The sequence below is a fragment of the Ammodytes marinus genome (assembly GCF_949987685.1).
Source record: "Ammodytes marinus genome assembly, chromosome: 6".
Taxonomy (NCBI): domain Eukaryota; kingdom Metazoa; phylum Chordata; class Actinopteri; order Uranoscopiformes; family Ammodytidae; genus Ammodytes; species Ammodytes marinus.
This window is the reverse complement of record NC_137235.1, coordinates 23422746-23440495: the sequence shown is the minus strand read 5'-3', so window position 1 is coordinate 23440495 and position 17750 is coordinate 23422746. Positions and strand designations below refer to the sequence as shown.

The 17750-nt window shown below is 42.0% G+C and overlaps 1 protein-coding gene across 1 annotated transcript; it reads right to left on the bottom strand.

Moving 5' to 3' along the window:
• Positions 1 to 4374: 4374 nt before the first annotated feature.
• sec23b (SEC23 homolog B, coat complex II component) lies at positions 4375 to 15145 on the bottom strand. The gene is made up of 19 exons (XM_080029348.1): positions 14998 to 15145; positions 13251 to 13478; positions 12766 to 12823; positions 12541 to 12627; positions 11640 to 11876; positions 11196 to 11278; positions 10897 to 11041; positions 9833 to 9991; positions 9588 to 9703; positions 9322 to 9445; positions 9043 to 9123; positions 8833 to 8922; positions 8492 to 8598; positions 8011 to 8164; positions 7700 to 7777; positions 6968 to 7129; positions 6763 to 6849; positions 5940 to 6161; positions 4375 to 5416 (listed from the first exon to the last, which is right to left on the bottom strand). The coding sequence occupies exons 2-19, from the start codon at positions 13469 to 13471 to the stop codon at positions 5327 to 5329; spliced, it is 2301 nt and encodes a 766-aa protein (XP_079885474.1). The 5' UTR covers positions 13472 to 13478; positions 14998 to 15145; the 3' UTR covers positions 4375 to 5326.
• Positions 15146 to 17750: the final 2605 nt, after the last annotated feature.

The window sequence follows — 17750 nt, the reverse complement described above, 5'->3', positions numbered from 1 at the left end:
CCTACTACAAAAAGTACTAATACAAATTGTGTTCTAATTCACATTTTAAATATTGAACCACAATACCTATGCATATTACAGCAGAATAATCCCAAAGGTGTAGTGGCTGGGGGTTATTAAGAGTTCAGGAGGCTGGTGACTTGGGGAAAGAAGTTGTTGCAAAATCTGGCACCTCACCTCAGCATTTTCTGCACCAGATGCTGATACCTGGACAAATCTGGACATAGTGGAGTAATTATAAAGCCTGCTTACCAGAGTCTACAGTGCATCGCTGAAGCTTTGACCAAACTATTGTTGATCGAGTTGCATTGTTGTTAATATGCACACCTGCTTTTCATAAGGAAGAAGTATAGAGTCTGCTAATGTTATGCAATGCTAAAGCAGTGGAGTAGCCTACGCTTTCAACATCAGGGGCTTAGGAATTCATGGCATCTTCAAAGCATACTGATCTACCCATCTTGATCAATTCATACATCTTATAATGTATTAAGGGCCCTGTATAAGACATATATTTGTGAATAGAATTAACCCAAAGCCTAGAACAAGTTGCACAGTCTTTACTGCAGAAAGAAACATTAGATTTGTAACTTATTGATGATTATTTAGAATGATGCAGAATCTCAAAAATGGATCTGTACACATTCAGCAGTCAATACGATACATTAAATGTAATAAAATGCAACTGTACAACTTTCCCTCGTTAAATTCCTCACAGCAGATTGTCACTTTCGTTCACTTCTGAGAGTTGAGATCTGTTTTTCAGAGAAGCTGATCTTTGCTCTCTCGGGAGGATGATGATGAGCTCCAGCTGTCAGTGACCAGCAGACTGATGGAGAGGTCTTCTGAGGTCCTCACAAGTAAAAAGTGCACATGACTCCATAAGTGTATAGCCTATATGCATTCTGAATCTGAACTGTGCCAGAGCTCAAGGCCGCCCCACGCAACTAATGGCATTTCAAGGATGTTTTTTGCCCATGAGTCTTGTGATCTGTTTGAGAAGGAGCTAAATATACAAATACAAGTTTGAGCCCCTTTGTAAACACTGTTTACAACCCCCAGAGTGAATGAGGCCAGCCAAAATAGACCTGACATCCATGCTCGACAGCATCCCCTCATGTTCAGCCCCGGAGTCTATAAGCTGCACCTCAACACGCAAAAATGGACAAATCGGGGCCAAGGCTCTCCACCAAAGTACCCCAAATGCTGTTGAACAAGCTGCTGATGATACTGTGGGTAATTGACCACCTAGGCATAGTCTGCGCAAAGGTGAGCCAGGGTTGATGAGGGGCACAAAGAGCAATGACACAGGATTAAATCTCCCTCTTCAAATTCACTACGTGAGGATCCTAGAAGCTCATGACACGCAATCCCAAATTAAATTTGATGAATTGCTTTAAAATAGCTTTGAGTAATAAAACTGCTCTCATCTCAAAGCTCAAGTGTCAAGAGTCTTATTGAATATCAGCGGCCCATTGGAAGTCAGAACACTTGGCTTGAGTCGGGTAAACACTTCTTATGACGTCCACGTGGATGGCAAGAGGATGTCTCACGAGTTTGTGGCAATAACGAGAAGTTAATCCCTTCTCTCAATAAGTTAACACATTGTAAGTCCTTGGCTGTGACGTGGGGGGATGCATGTACACAAAGCCTTCAAAGCCTATACAGCAGGAGAATCATTTGAATTTGCCACATTGCAAGTGGCGATAACGCAGCACACACTACATGAGCATGGATTTCCCACTGAAACCCACTGTTTGCAGGTCTTACTTATACTTTACATTGTCTTCATAGCTGCCTGTATTTTGTTTATATAACATACAGTATATCTGCACTATGAAAGGAGTGTGACTAACCCACAGAGAATGATCAACCCATCTGCAGTGTGTCTTGGATCTGGGGAGCTTAAAGCTTCTTTAATCAAATTGTTTCGGTTGTCTGTCACGCAACTTGACTTTTTAGCTTCACCCTCAACGCATCCATCTGTGTCATTTTACGGCCATAAAGTGGGTGGCCGTGTAGTGAAGTGGAATGTAGACCAAAACAGAACTAAAGAGTGAATGTTGGAATAGCTAAAGCTGGTGTTGTATTGAGAGGGTGCTGCGTGTGTTTGGGTGTGTGTGGAGGGGGTGTTAAACTGTAAATTATTATTATTTTTTTTAAATTCCTGTTACACCATTTTCTGTCTATTTTCATGTGAAGAACAGAGAGCACAACTCTGAAAGCTTTCCTGGAGTGAGTGTTGGAAAATGTGAAAAAATATGACGCCATTGGTATCTGAATGCTCAGCTATCCAAACCCTCTGTAAATACATTTTCTTTCAACGTGCTTGATAAAAAACTTTTTGCTGTTATCTTGTTACAAACTTGGACGGCCCTTGACAATAGGCACCAGCTTCATGTGCAAACAAGTCCAAAAGATGAGACCGTCCTCTTTCTCAGAAGAAGAGCGACATCGCCACATGGCATAAGTGAGTAACTGTAAATGTAGAGATGCGGTGTTCATATTTATGTTACATTGTATCATTTCTAGTTTCTGTGGTTTCTGCTTCTAACTGTTCTGTACTGAATTTGTGTTGCAGAAAAGTATGCTTAGGCAGTTTCTGCTCATGAAGCAGTTGTAATTATGCTACAGTTTCACTACGCTTTAGCATTTATTTTCATCCAGTATGAGCTCCATAACTAGTATGATATTGCTCTCTAATTCACCTCTCTAATTCACCTTTACACATTCTGCCACATGATGTCAGCAAACAACATCATAGTCACTCATCACAGAGTGAAAACAGTGGCTTCTCTTCAGAAAAGATGATAGTCTTGCTTTAAATACATTAGTTTTCTTCTCAGGTTGTGCCCCTCACTGGTTCACTGTGTTCCACATGTTCGTCACTCAAGGACTAAAGTCTCATGCTGCATTTAGTTCTTCCCCAGACATTTAAAGGTGGGTTCACTGAACTTTTGAAACAGATGTTATCTAAATCCTTTTTTTTTAAATGTTTGCTCACTCGCTTTTCAAATGTTTTATAAACTTTAACTTTTTCACTAATGATTTATTTCTATTTTAATGGTAAATCTCATAACATATCACATATTTGAAATGCATAGCATCGGCATCCCTGCGGGGTACGATAAAGCATTTTTTTGTGGCAGCGCTCTATAGTTTTCCCACAACACAAACACAGTATTGTGTCCATCATAGTTATGTTATGTCATACATTCATCTATATAAAACCTCTTGCATACGTTATCTGACATTGAAGCCAGAATGGATTCCTATGGCTGCTGGGCTAGAACTGATCCGTTAGGATTTGATGGGAGATAATAAGACGACACATTTCCTTCCAGCTTTGCCTAAGCTTGGGAATCACGTGAACATGAGCATCATGAATGATCACTGTGCACACACACACACACATACAAAAAATATATTAAATATAGTGTGCTTAAAGAATTATTAATGTCCCTTTGTTCCCCCTCAAAGCTGCAGACTGCTTTGCATGTATCAAGAAGGCTAAGCATATACAGTAAAATACAGATTAAAATGAAGCTGTGATTGTTTTTCCCATATTGCACAAATCCAGGAGTACACCACTCTAAATTGAGAATGCATGGACCTAAAAGGGTCTTTTTTTTCATAGTGCAGGATATCCATTTCAGTAGGGATTGAGAGCCCTTGCATTGCATCTTTGGTGTGGTCTTGAATACCTTCGGAGCATATGTGGCTCCAGAGGTGCAACATTGTAGGCGCCTGAGCTCTCGATAGACACCGACTTAATTTGTATTTCACTGGCAACTTCCGCTTCAAGCTGTTAAGAGTAGAATTTTCCGCTAAACAGATAGTCCCAAAGGATTAGTCTACTTAATCTGCCATTCAGTGATCCTCGAAATCATACTGTCTGGGTGCTCCGGAATCAGCTTACATTAGTGCAGACTGTAGATGGTGTGCCAGTGGTGGGATTGCGTGCTGGGTGGGCTTTATGTGTACAGTAGCAACGGGCGAAGAAAAAAAAGACAATTGTTTGGAGGAGAGTTTTCACTTCAAATCCGCACTGTAGTTAAAAGGTCACCTATGGTTGGAGCAACATGCCGTGTGCCGGCTGCAAACACTGGCACCCAATCATTCAAATCTGCAATGCTATACGCTAAGAGGCAGGCCTTTTCATTATGCTACACAGATTCCAAGAGTAAGCCTACGAACTGAGCATCTCTGGTGAACCTATGACTTCCAACACGAAAATCCAGTTAGAATAGAATAGACGTTTTGCGTGTGTATGCATCCGAGAGGGATTCACTTGTGACTTGTGTGGGGGGGGGGGGGGGGGGGGGGTGGTACATGCTGGTGCAAGAGACAGACAACACAGGCAGAATCCGTTTTTCCTATTGACAGGCCTTTATATGGATAACATTTAGAATCCAGACAGGGTGCAAATCAAACAACTGTCCCTTTTATACAGCCTTACAGTATATTCAAGTTTGATTACAAAGACACTTGGGCAGTCACTGGGTGCAAAATACCAGATGGTGGTATGATGCAGGGACTAAACTATAGAGAGAGCCCTATGGAGTTAAAAATACATGGAATTGTTCTTCATTGAAAACAGAGTTTCGTCTCTGATGAATTGATGTGATTGACTTCCATTCCTCAGAACATTAATCCTAGTTTATTCAAAAGGGAATTTTCTTGGAAAACACATCAGATATAATCCACATAGGATGTAATCTTTCATTAGTCTTGGTCAAATAAACTGATTAACCTGCCGTCGGTGTGAGGACCGATCGGTCCCGTGAACATTTCTTAACCAGCATTAGAGGTACCATTATAATTTATTAATGAAAACATTCCAGGTGTGTCATTCTTTTTAGCTATAGACAAAGCAAACATAGAAAAGCGCTCATTCAAACAACAATTTTGAACCAAGTTGGATGCACATTTTAGGGACAAAAACAGACGAAAAGAAAAAACTTATTAAATTATTAGTCTAATCAACCTGTGTGTGTGTGTAAGAGGTAATATCAAATATAAAAGAGAAATAGACTTATTATTGCTTACACAATGGATAGTCTGGTTCCAGAGCCGTTTCTTATAAATAACAAGTTAATGGAAATGAGTATAAATGTCACTTAGGTTTATTGTTTGGAATGTGCCTTTTCCTTTCCATTTGCAGGGTGGGAAATGTCACATATGACATTGTAAAGGAAAGGGCACGATTTAAGACAAACACATACAGCGGACTGTTTGGGTTTGGCTCAATGGAAATGTTGATGGATCCCTATGACAGAATGGGGAATGTCAGGTCAGTCCTTTCTTCTGTGTGGTGTAATAGAGACGTCTATGCAGAGCTGGAAACAGCCAGTTTCTTCAAGTGGTCCATGAAAACCTGCAGGCTGACGTCATCGGTGAGGATCGGGGCTCCACTCTCCTGTACATGCACATAGAAGATAAAAAAATAGCCATTGAGTGACTTCAGACACATTTTTTCAAGCCATAACTTCCAATCTCATGATCAATTTGATTGCGTTTGCGTAATGCAGGTCAGGGTTTAACTCTTTCCTCGACTTTGGAAATAAAAGATTTTTGCCATTTGTAAATCTATAGTCTTTTGCACTTAGAAGGTTGTCTTATCCAGGACCCGTGCTTGCTGCTGGTTTGACTCTAACATCAGGGGTCAGCAGAAATGGACTTCACTCAGATCAAATGTTACGCCTTAACACATTCCAGTTGTATTGGAACTATGTTGTAGAATCTGAACAAATCAAAGCACCATTTACCTTCAATAAAGTTCACTAAACATCAACCCTGAAAGAATTGATCAAGATGCCATTTTCTTCAGTTTTAATAAAGCATGGTCTGTTTTCCCTTTAGGGTGACATCTTGACCTCTAAAGGCAATCTATTTTCAAGTTTAAAAAAAGAAAAGAAAAAAAAATAATATAAGGGCCGTACCTGTCCCCAGGCGTAGAGGTTGTTGTGGGTCTGCGATGGGTTGACCTTGGAGAGCAGGAAGCGGGCCTGTGAGCCGCCGTGCTCCGTGTCGATGTAGCGCGGCATGGGGAAGCGCGTCTGCAGGATCTCCTGGGCGTCATCCAGAGGAGCCTGCAGCAGCTGCTTGAAGTTCTCGTACTCTGCTAAGTCCTGGTAGCCCGCCTTTCGCCACTGGGCTATGGTCTGGAAAATAAAGAGGAAGATAAAGAGCGTTAAAAGAAGCCTGCTGTATCACAAAATGTGTCTTAACATCTAAAAAGCAATGAAGTAGATAATAGACATTTTTGGAAGTTCAGTTGTTTCATGGGTAAATCGGTGTATTTTGCATCATCTAAATGGTGAAAGTTCTAGATTGCAACGTGGCATGACGTCTATCCCTACCCGTTCAGAGAATTTACAAATGCTACGGTGGTCTTCAAGGATAAGAAGCTAGTTACTAAAGACGGCATCATCCACAACTGCCTCAAGTCTTTCCAAAATATCAAGTGATGAGGTGAAGACGTGTTAAGTTATTTATTCTATTGTCCTTATTCTTCCAAAAGGTACATTTCAGGCACACAACCACTATATATTTAAATGTGTAAGGCTGTTAAGTTAGTCTGTTCTGTGCTACTGTAGAAACATGGCTGTGTGCCATGGTCCTATGTAGATATACAAGGCTCAAGGTAATAAAAGGTAATACTTGTCTTCTTAAAAAAATACCTTCACAAACCGCACCTTTAATCTAATGCTCAAATCTAAGTCATTTAAGATGCATTCCTCTTTTGCCGGTGCCCTTTCTCACCTCTCCATGGTAGATGACCAGCTGGAAGAAGGTGTCCATCAGCAGGATTCGATCTGGCAGGATACTGCTGCTGTCCAGGAGAACGGGCTGTGAAGAGCACACGGGACATAGTTTAGAACAAGCACCACATACATCAGCACTGCCAGACATTTCTTCTGGAGCTTCTAGGAAAAAGGCCAGCTGGTGTGGAGGGTGTAAGGCTGACCTCTGGTGGTCCATGGAAGGAGTAAGAGTAGAGGATGGGCTGCACCATGATCAGGGACTGGGTCAGGTCCTGCCTGACAAAGTGGTGCCTGTAGTAGGACGACTCATCGGGGCTGTTGTTAAACACCTGCAGGAAGGGCGACCGCCGCAGGTGGAACATGAACTACGGGTGGAGGAGAGAGAGGTACAAAACGTTATATTAAGCTGAAGAATAGCAGTGTCATGTATTTTTAACGCTTGTTTGAAAAAGCAAACAGTCCTAAGGAAAATCACTTCAATTAAGTGTTATAATAACGGTAATATTAATTATTATTAAATGTGCACTATGTAATGTTGGGTGTGTCAGAGAAGTTAAAATCTTCTAAGGTATATTCTCATCACCGAATAAACAAACTTTCCTCAGGAGGAAAATTGGATCCCTGGAACACTGTCTAAATTAAAAAGCTACCTGAAAGGTCATTGTTCCCTGCTGTTGTTTAGAGAAGCAGGGCCAACAGTTTAAAAACATATTCTAGTCTTAAGTTTGGTTTCAGGTGCCTAAAAGACTAGTTTTGATTTATGGTTATAGGCTTATTCAATACTAAGAATGACATGTAATCTAACCGTTCTGCACATGTAGACAAATCCCCCTCCCCTAAAACTGCATAGTGCACCGTTAAGATTGTAGAATTCAATGTAGTACATTTCTTCACAGATTGACTTTCATACGTTTTCCACTAGGGGGCAGCTTTACCTGTGGGTAGAGGGACAGAGACTCCGACAGTTTGAAGGATGTGGGATCGTCTTTGTTGAACTGGCCAAACTTCTGGCACTGAAACCCAGGAGGGGGGAGGAGACAAAAACAATCGTTTAAACCACTGAGCACATCATGGAACAATACCTTACATGACCTGGTGCATCCTAACACAATACGTCAACAAGGACAGCGTGACGTTCCATGGCTTTTTATAGCACACAATCCAAACAACGCCAAACCCACGCACTTAGACAGAGCCCAGGTTAGGGCGTATGTGGCGTGGGTGTGTCGGTCAGTGCGTCACTCACCAGGCGGATCAGCTGCCTGTCCAACCAACGCAGGACGTCTGGCCCCTCCTCCGACTCGGCCCGGAACACGCCCAGACGAGCCATGAGCACCGCGGACGCCTCCTGGTCGAATGAGGACTCAATGTGCTGAATCTGGCTCTGTGCGTCTGCCCAGCTGTGGCAAGGAGAAAAGGAAAAAAAAAAGGAAGAGAAATTATTAAGAGGAGGTAAGCGTGGGTGTGGTGGTGCCACTGACGCAAACAGAATGTCTTAAGGCGTCGTCATGAATTGCAGGAATGTAAACATCCTTTGTGAGAATTAGAGGCGCACGATTGATTCTAGCTGTCACTTTAAATGCCAGCTCATCATTCTTATCATCACTAATTTAAGACTTGTAGGTGCATGAAGTGAATGTTCACTCCGGTCATACATTTATACTTAATAACCAAGCTTGTTAATGGTATACAACATGGAATAAAGCGTATTTTTTTAGTGGTCTTACTTCCTAGCGATGGTTGAAACCCGTATCCTCCTCTGTGAGCTGGAATGCTGGTACTGGGTTACAAACTGGACCACCCCGCGGCCGCCCTGGGGGATCGGTGCATTGTGCTACAAAGGCAAAAAGACAAAAGACAGTGAGGCCAAAGATTGTCAATCAGTCTTTCTACTGCGAGAGGGGGTGGGGGGGGGAATACATAAAAAGCTATTGTTTTAGCCAAGAGCTCTACTAAAAACAAAGTCTTCCTCACAATTGTTCATTTGTTTGACGCGATTAGCAACTGTGTTTTCATCTTACACCATCAGAGTTCACAAACTAAGGTTAAGATTTTTTTTTTTTTTTACCTGATTGACCACTTCGAAGAACATGCCCAAAGTGGTGGAGGGGTTGAGGCCGCACACTTTCCACTGGCTCGTGCCACCAACACCCATCTCCTACACACAACAGAGAACGCATTGTGATGAGTGCCAATGAATGAACAGGCAAGATTGTTAAGAAAACAATTCAACTGTGAGAAGGGAAGGAATCTGAATGCGGTAGAAGTCGGGCCTTACATTCTCTGAAACGCAGGGACCTTTGGAGTTGAGCGAAACACACGGCCCGATGGCACCGCACACCTTCAGCTCCCTCGATGTCTGTACGGACAGAAAAAAAAAAACACGGAACGTCAATTCAATTTGTACAACAGCTGATGTCAGAGATTAGCAAGCACACTGTACTCTGTGCTCAGAGAAAAATAAATCACAGAATATGACGTCATGATAGCTAATCAGCAAAAACATATCAAACACAAGATATCCACGACAACTCCATTGACTCAATCATTTATTTACCTTGACCTCCATGACGCCTCCAAAAGCCATGCGGAAGTCTCCATTGTAGTCTTTGCTGAAGACTCTCTGGAAGGTTTGCTTGAACAATGACGTGTTGAAGGAGTCTCCCATCACAATGTGCCCCCTGTGAACACATTCCAAACAAACCCTTTAGAAAACTCTTATCTAACATATTCTGAAGATGTGTAAATAGTCCCATAACTGATAGTTTGACTATTACATCACACCCCTCCGCTAATAAAAAAAACAGGAAGTTTCCAACGCACCCGGTGAGATTAGATAGGCACTTCATCTCCAGCAGCCCAGACTGGTCCAGGGCACAGGCGTAAATATCGATACAGTGGCCGTTGACTGCGGAGCGGTTGGACATGGCTTCATAGTACTGTGTGACAAGAAGATACAAAATAAATGAACGTATCCTAAGGACGCTGTGAACAAAGTGCAACTGACAAACATTTGTCAAGGCGATTTTACTGACACACAAATACTGTTTCAAATGCATTTAGCTGACCTTGGTGGCCTTCTTCAAATGGCGAGCGTTGTCTTTCTGGATGTCGTGCCAGGAGCGGATGGGGGTTTTCAGCTCGTCTCCCACCACCATACCGGGGCCCTGGGTGGGGGGCCCTCCGATGAACAGCATCACGCGAGCTCCTGTGTTGGGGTATGTGCCCTGAGGATAAAGAGGGGAGGAATTGGGTAACAGCTAAGCACACATACCTATGCTAAAGTAATGCAATAGAAAAACCGTATTATTTGACTAGAGTAGAGTTTCAGTACTGCTGCTTGTTTGCTACATCCCTGTTTATGGGCCTTATGGGTAGATAAGTTAGAGAAAAAGAGAAATAGATTATATTTATGTTATTGAGTCTTAAAGGTCTGAATGACAGCTTCCAGGTATTTCTGTTTCAGCAAAGGGCAAACCCTTAACAGCCAACACTAACAACAAAGTCCATAGTCCAGGAGTCTGCGACACCTGAGACACAGACATTTGGATGTAGGCCAAATAGTCACAGAGCCACTGGAAGGAACTTTTAACATGACGCAACCTTTTGATAACAAGTTCTGCGTAAATGGTGAACGTCAACAGTGATTCATTTGTTTAAAAAAAAAAAAAGGGAAAATGTTTACTTGTGAACAGAGAGCAATTAAATAAATGAGTCAGCTATTAGTGGATTCTGGCCACTGTTAGCATCTCTGCTTTTTTGTAAAGGAGCCATTCTTCAAGACAAATGCCTCTTGATACATTTGAGAATTTGGAGTCACAGAATTAGCCAAATGTATTCTAGTCAGGCTCCTATCTGCCCAAGGAGAGTACAGAGGGGAATGATCTGGTTGTGGCATTTACATAAACACGCAGATTAGCCATGAGAAAAGAGAGGATAACGATAGTGGTGGGAAGGGAACGAAGGCAAACAAGTAAGCAGCCCTTTGAACAGACACAGGACATGATAGATGGCTATCAGGCAGTGTGTACAGTCCCAGAACAGTTACATGAGGCACAACTGTATTGAAGAGGCTAAAGTTCAAAGAATTGGAGTACACGTATACACAGTAGGTGGAATTGTATATGGTTACCTCCAGAAGGCCGACGGCAACAGACAGTGCTACACCAGTGGAGCGGAGGGGCCGTTTGCCCTGTGGGACAGGCCAGGGGTCTCTCTGAAGCTCACCCAGCAAGTCAGTCAGGTTCATATCCACTCTGTGCACGGGCTGAAGGAACCTAGAGATACATGCAAACACAAACACACCTTAGACAAGAAATACATTGTGTTGATTGCATATGTTTAACCTTTTCAACTTAAAAAAAACAAAAAAAAAAACAGATTCCCATAAATTGACAAAGTCCAGTTGGGAGTGTGAAGGCTCCTTTGTACCTGCAAGGGGCAGCAGCATCCTGAGGCGCCGCTGGGCGACCTTGTTGTCCTGTTGTCGCCGGTTTGGTTAAACCCAGCATCTCCTAAAAGACACACCAAAATAAAACAACAAAAACAGAAAAACGTTAAAGTTGAACAGAGAGTTGACTACGAATTTCCAGGGAGACAACAGTTTAAGGAGACAATTTAAAATGGGAAGAAACACTTTCCTTTCCATCCATCTAAACAAAGTAACATGTGTGTTAGTTTAAAAAGGTGGAGTCAGCGATTCTGGAGTACGTCAATCACTTTCTGTCAAAATTAGCGCATATCTTTTCAGTGCGCACACACACAGTACACTCCACCTTTAATTATAGTATGTGACCAAACACCTTACCATTAAAGTAAGCTAAAACATGGTTTGGCACATTTTTTTTTTTTTTTTACATGTGGTCAGTCACCCACCTGGATCTGTTTGGAGGTGAGGTCCTTGGTGCCCCTGAAGACGTAGCTCTTGGCGATGCCCTCACAGCTGAGCTCGTGGACCTGCACCATGCGTCCGAATGTGATGAGGCCCACCAGGGCGTTGGGCGGCAGCAGGCTGAGGGACATCTGCAGGGACTCCTTCAGGGCCTGCAGGTCCTCCTCTTCCAGACACGTGTCCACCACATAGAGGAAGATCAGAGGGCTCGAGGGGCCACGCTGTACACACAGGTGGGAGACGATCGTTATACTAACTCACTATAACATACACTGTTGATTTGGATTTTCATTTGGTTATTTTTCTTGGAAGTTTTATTGGAGATGAAAAATAGGGCCGAGTTAATGTTTGGTGTGTTGAATATTCATTTTGAGGAAACGTACACTAAGCGGAGGCCGTCAGCTCATATTACTTTTGAAAATGTTCCGCATTATTTATGATGCTACATAGACGATAGCAGTAGTCAGGCCTTCGTTGGTTGCAAAGCCAAAGATGTTTCTGTATAGTTTAAATTACAAATATTCATATAGCCTTTTGTATCACTTCACATACTGAGACCAAATGATTATGTTTTTTTTTTTTTACTAATGTACCAAATTAGCATTAGCCCAATAGCTGATAAATCCAAAAATGTGTGCTTTGAGCTATGGGAAATGATCCCTACTTCTATAATAAACAGTACTACATGGTTCAGATGTGCCCCAAGTTGCGGGATGACACTGAACACATTTATAAGAAGCTTAAGAGTGAAGAATAGAAACTCTTAACAAAAAAGAAGCCATTATCAGAAACTGTTAATATTTACCTTTGCATACATTCTGTTAGTACATACAATCTCAATGCATGGGGCTGAGTTCAGAGTGCAGACCTGTTTGTAGTATTTACCTGTACTATGTACTCAATGGTAGAAAACTGTGGCATGAGTTCAGCGGGCTGGTTCTGTTCCGATATGCCGGCATAAGAGGGAGGGAACTGCAGAGACAAGGAGAGAAACAAATTAACTAGTCTGATAAAGGAATGTAGCTACTCCGCATTTAATGATGCAGGATTACATGAGTTACAGCATCTATTAATATGACAATTAACCACGCTGTGAAGAGCAGTACTTACTGGGTTTCTCTGGAAACAGAAGTTGCACGCCCATATTTTCGCTCTGAAGTCAACTTGACTGTAAAAGAGGGATTAAAACAATGTTAGGTTTGCATCCAATTTGCAGGGGTGCGACTGACAGCGCCTATGTACCACACCTAGTCCTTAGAACAACTCTGTTACACAATATTTAAACAAGGCGATTTATTCTAATCCCATCAGCCCCCTTTCACCAATATTTTTCTTTTACTTATAATACAACAATGAAGAAATGTCATTAACATAGTAAGTACTAGTGGATAGTTATACAGATTGTTAAACAAAATGCCCATTACAAAAAAGAAGGCTAAATGAGAACACACATTACTTTATAATAATAAAGACTGAATACTAAATTAGACCAAATGCTTGTTTTTATTTTATTTTTTTCATTTGAATTTGACAGTAAAAAGCAAGTCTGTAAGCAGCAGGGGGGGGGCATTATTGTCGTCCTAAATGTCACTCACCACAGTGGGTTGAGCACCGCCTTGCAGTTGGCCCGGCTGCACAGAACGGGCTCGTACTGGACCGGGGGCAGGTCGGGCCTCTCCTTGAGCGGTGTGAAGAGGCAGGAGACCGGCACCACCAGCCTGGTGGCCTCCAGGCGGCTGGAGGGCCACAGGTTCCAGCTGAACCGAACCCCGTCCCTGTCCTCATTCTGTTGGATGAACTCCTGGTAGGTCGCCATCACCGAGCTGCAGCAGAGAAAGTAAAGCCCCGATAGTCCACACAGTCAGTGAGGTCGGAAGTCCGGATAGAAGAACACAACTCGATATGATACAGTTAGTCTCAGTGTCTCTGCTGGTCTAATCTCATCTCTGTGTGTTACGCTGGTCTTTATAAAAGGTGTACCGTGCTAAAATAAGACGTAGATAGTCATAGTGTGACGTACAAATGTGTCTAAAGGAGGAATCCTGAAGAGCGGGTTTTAGAGAAGGGACAAGTGCAGTGCAGAGGAATGTATCACGGAGGTATTTGAAGGTTGTACCTTTGTTGACGTGTCAGTGATACATGAATGACATAAAGCAACGCCATGGATCCTGTTTTAGAAACAGCACACACACCCTCTTTTTTTATACCGCTATCATTGGAACTTTGTGTTCCCTGAGCAATAAATAGTAATTTGGCATGGTTATTATTATTATTATTTTGCTTTTGAAAAGATTACGCAAAATAGTGCTACAATGTCCAACCCTCCACACTACTGGAGGACAGTTTGCATTATTCTTGCCTAATGATTCAAATGATCAGAAAGGCTGGAATCGGACCAAGTAATCTCTTTCAACTAGCGGATTGTGAAGAACAGGGCAGTTCTACTACTACTAAACCAGATTGTTCAAAGTTTTAGATTGTGTTCAAAGAAAAAATTACTTCCCTTTTTAATCAAGATTTGCCTGTCCTGCTGAGCAGCAATGCATTTCTCAGTAGTTATAAACACCTGTGCCAAACAATGCATCACTGGATCCATACTTTATTAATAACTTTATGGTTATTTAGCTCTGTGTTGTAATACTTGATTGATCATGTGTTTATGTTTCTAAAATCAATGCCAAAACAAATCTTTCATTCCATATATTCTATAGGCCTAATTAATGTGAGTTGTTTTTCAGTTTTCTGTCTCGTGTCAAAACACATGTAATATCATTGGGGGAGCTGAAGACATCAACTAGATAAGATGAATCGATAATACAAACAATAGTACGTTGCCCAAAACCCCATGTTTTTGACCTTTGCCTTGCCATAAGGGGGGGGGGGGGGTTAGAAAAAGGTATTCCCTTTTGCCATCTGTGTGAAAGTAGTCTCCCAATAAACATGTACGTGTTAATCACTATAAAGGGCGATTTATGCTGTTTAACTTTGAGTCTATAACAGGCCACAGGCCACGTACCATCCGTGATAGACCTCAGTCACCAGTGAATGTTGAGACGGGTCTTCAACAGAAATCATTCAACACCGACCGTTTTTGCGGTTTCTACTCCCGCTATGGGGCACGCAAGATATCAACGATGCGTGTTTCAGAACCTAAATTAAATTAACGACAAGCGTAATTGTTTATCGTGGTTGACAAATGTCTCTACGTCGCGCTGTCACTCAAACCTCTAGAAGCTAAACTCGGGTTAGCTAACGGAATGTAGCATCAACCCACTTCCTGTCCCTACATGAATGAAAGCAGAAACGGGAGGCCTACTTTCGAATTAAATGAACAATGCTTACCTTTAATGTCAGGTTGGCTTCTGGTCTAAACAAGAGGTAAAGAGTATGATGTGTTGAAGAGAATTTACAGCATTTGGAGATGAAAGAAGACAGATGTAGGCTCCAGGACAAAATTAAGACGGTGAGGGGATCACTCCCTGCCAGCCGGCTCCTGCACTGACGTGTTACTCCAAATTCGGGCGTCGCCTATTGGCTCTTCAGCCTGTGACGTTACCAGGGGTGTGCTCTGTACACAGGGTAACTATGGGAAATGGAGTTTAGTTTACGTTGGACTACGCTGCAGCAACGAAGGTGTAGTAGGCTATGCCCTGTATGCCTGTATCATGTCCATGTGTATGTATGCCCTGGCCCTGCCTGCCCCATGTGGTTAGTCGAGAAATTGTAGCAGTTTTTCTTTATCCTGAAACGATAGTGTTGTACAGTGTGATAACCTGTAATGTGGTGATAATGTAGGCTATCATCAGACGACTGTGTAGGCTATGGTAGGCCTACAACTAGTTACCCACCAAGTGTTCAAGACCTGCAGTCTCAACCCTCGACCCATTTGTAGTAGCCTAACGTATTTTTTTACCCCCATGTTTTAATCACTAGGCTATGTTGTTTTGAAAGTTATTAACCCTCATCCTACTTCTGGGGTCATTTTAACACCAGAGGTAAACATCTTGTCATATCTCACTGGTATTTTATTCTATCATTCCAATGTTTCATGACTTTGTCAATCCATGTGTTCCTCATGAACAAAAAAAGCGTAATAACATAAATATTAGGCTTTTTTTTATTATTTTCTAATTTCAGATTATTTTTAAAACAAAAGAATTGGGGTAATTTTGACCCCAGTCAATTCCTCCTATTTAGTTTTAATAATAGCCCAACTAGGCTATTTATTGAGTTTATCTTGGCCATAGTTCATTTAAAGTATCACACATTATCAGAGAGAGTAGGGCAGTTATCTCAGTCAATTTTGAAGTTGACAGACAGCAGAGTAACTCTTGCCTACTTCACCAGTGGGAATATGAAGGTGTATTAAGCTCTGAGATCCTATGTAGTATAAATGTGCAACATTTTTAGAAATCGGTTCATCCTAGCCTGAGAAAAGGCGGAAAGAGTGTTATATGGTCTCACTGTCTATACAGTTTGCCCAGTTGTGACATCACAACTGGGAAAACTATAGGGTTAGACACATTTTTGCACATTTATTTATACTATAGGATCTCAGAGTTCAATACACCTTCATATTCCCACTGGTGAAGTAAGCCTTTAAACTCTGATATTCCCCTATAAAACAATGTCCATTTAATTGAGAAAATAAACCTTAACTCTCCTTAAATAATTATAATCTGTTGTTTTTCTCGCAGATGGCATTTGAAAAAAAAGTTTTATCTTTTACATAGGGCTATCATAATGTTTATAGAAGAGAAATAATGTATCATTTTTATTTGATGGTGGTGTAGTGATCTTACATAATTCACCTATCGAACTGAAGTTCCGGGGTTCCGGGGGAACTGTTATACTGGGGGAATTTCCTGTTTTGTCTTGTTGGCGTTTTGAGACTATCAGGAGTTTACTGTCTGCTCCGTTGTTGTTACTTGACAAGTGCATTAATGTCATTAAAGCAGTTAGCTCCGTCTTTTGACACTCCGCCTCCGACTCCTGTCTTTACACGCCACAGTGGTTTCTTACAGTAGACATTTTTTGCTTGGGGTCTCTCCCCGTCTGGCTAGTCCATGAATGAAAAATACTTTGGTGGGATGAGGGTTAAGCTAGGTAATTATTGATGATTTTCCTTATTAATAGCCCACTCACAAGTTGCAAAGTCCTCATATGTCATTTTTTGTAATGTTATTAAACTCGATCATCATTTGTCTTTTATGTTTTTGTTATGTTTACAATGAACAAAAACAACAACAAAACACTTTCTGAAACTCATATGTAGGCCTATTTTATGTTTTATATTGCAAGGTATCTTACGCGCCCCATTGCTCCTCATTAGCAGCTGTCCATGGTCCTGGAGTGAAAGCTGCTCGTTGTCGTCATGCTGCGTTAAGGGACGTTAAACAGTTTGGCAAATGTCTGCGTCTTATACAGGCCTGGCAGGAAAGATAGGCCTACATCCTATCGGCTATAAGTGGCGAAATTTAGCCTATGCCTAACAGAGAGTGACGTTTTAGTGACAACGATGACGTTAAAAGAACTACAGTCAATACTGGAAATGCCACTGTAATGCAAGTTGCATTGCAGAGCATATTAGGCTGTAGATTACTGAATGTATGCCACATGAGATTAAAATGTTGGGCCTATAGCTGCTGTGACGTAGGATGAACAGATATTTTGCAAAAAGTCATGACTTTTGAGCCTGTAAAATCGGAGTTGTGAACACAGCATTTCAAACACCCTGTTAAGAGTGTCTCTGAACATAGAGTGGCGCTGTAACCCCACTTGTATTTTTGGTGAGGCATAGCCTACCCCCCTGGAGGGAGTGAGCTAGGGGGAGAAAGAGAGAGAGAGAGTGAGAGAGAGAGAAAGAGAGAGAGAGGGCAGGAGCGCTGCTGTGTGCCGTACACGGCGGACTCTCTCCTCTGTTTCTCGCAGTGTGCTGAGCCTACAGGCGGCAGGTGTGTGCTCCCACTGCCCGCCGAAGCTTTCCCCACTTTGACCACGTTTGGGACCGAATTTGGATACTAAAACTAGGACGCTAACTCACACTGTAAGTGGGCTGCCTACAGTAGCCTACACGCTGTCTGTGAGGATGTTAC

Excerpts from the sequence above, each read along its gene's own strand:
- sec23b (XM_080029348.1), bottom strand. The coding sequence starts at position 13,471 with ATGGCGACCTACCAGGAGTTCATCCAACAGAATGAGGACAGGGACGGG. Across the intron at positions 12,628-12,765 it reads TCTGTTTCCAGAGAAACCCA|TTCCCTCCCTCTTATGCCGG; the intron begins GTAAGTACTGCT and ends TTGTCTCTGCAG. Across the intron at positions 9,124-9,321 it reads GAGGCGTCATGGAGGTCAAG|ACATCGAGGGAGCTGAAGGT; the intron begins GTAAATAAATGA and ends CTGTCCGTACAG.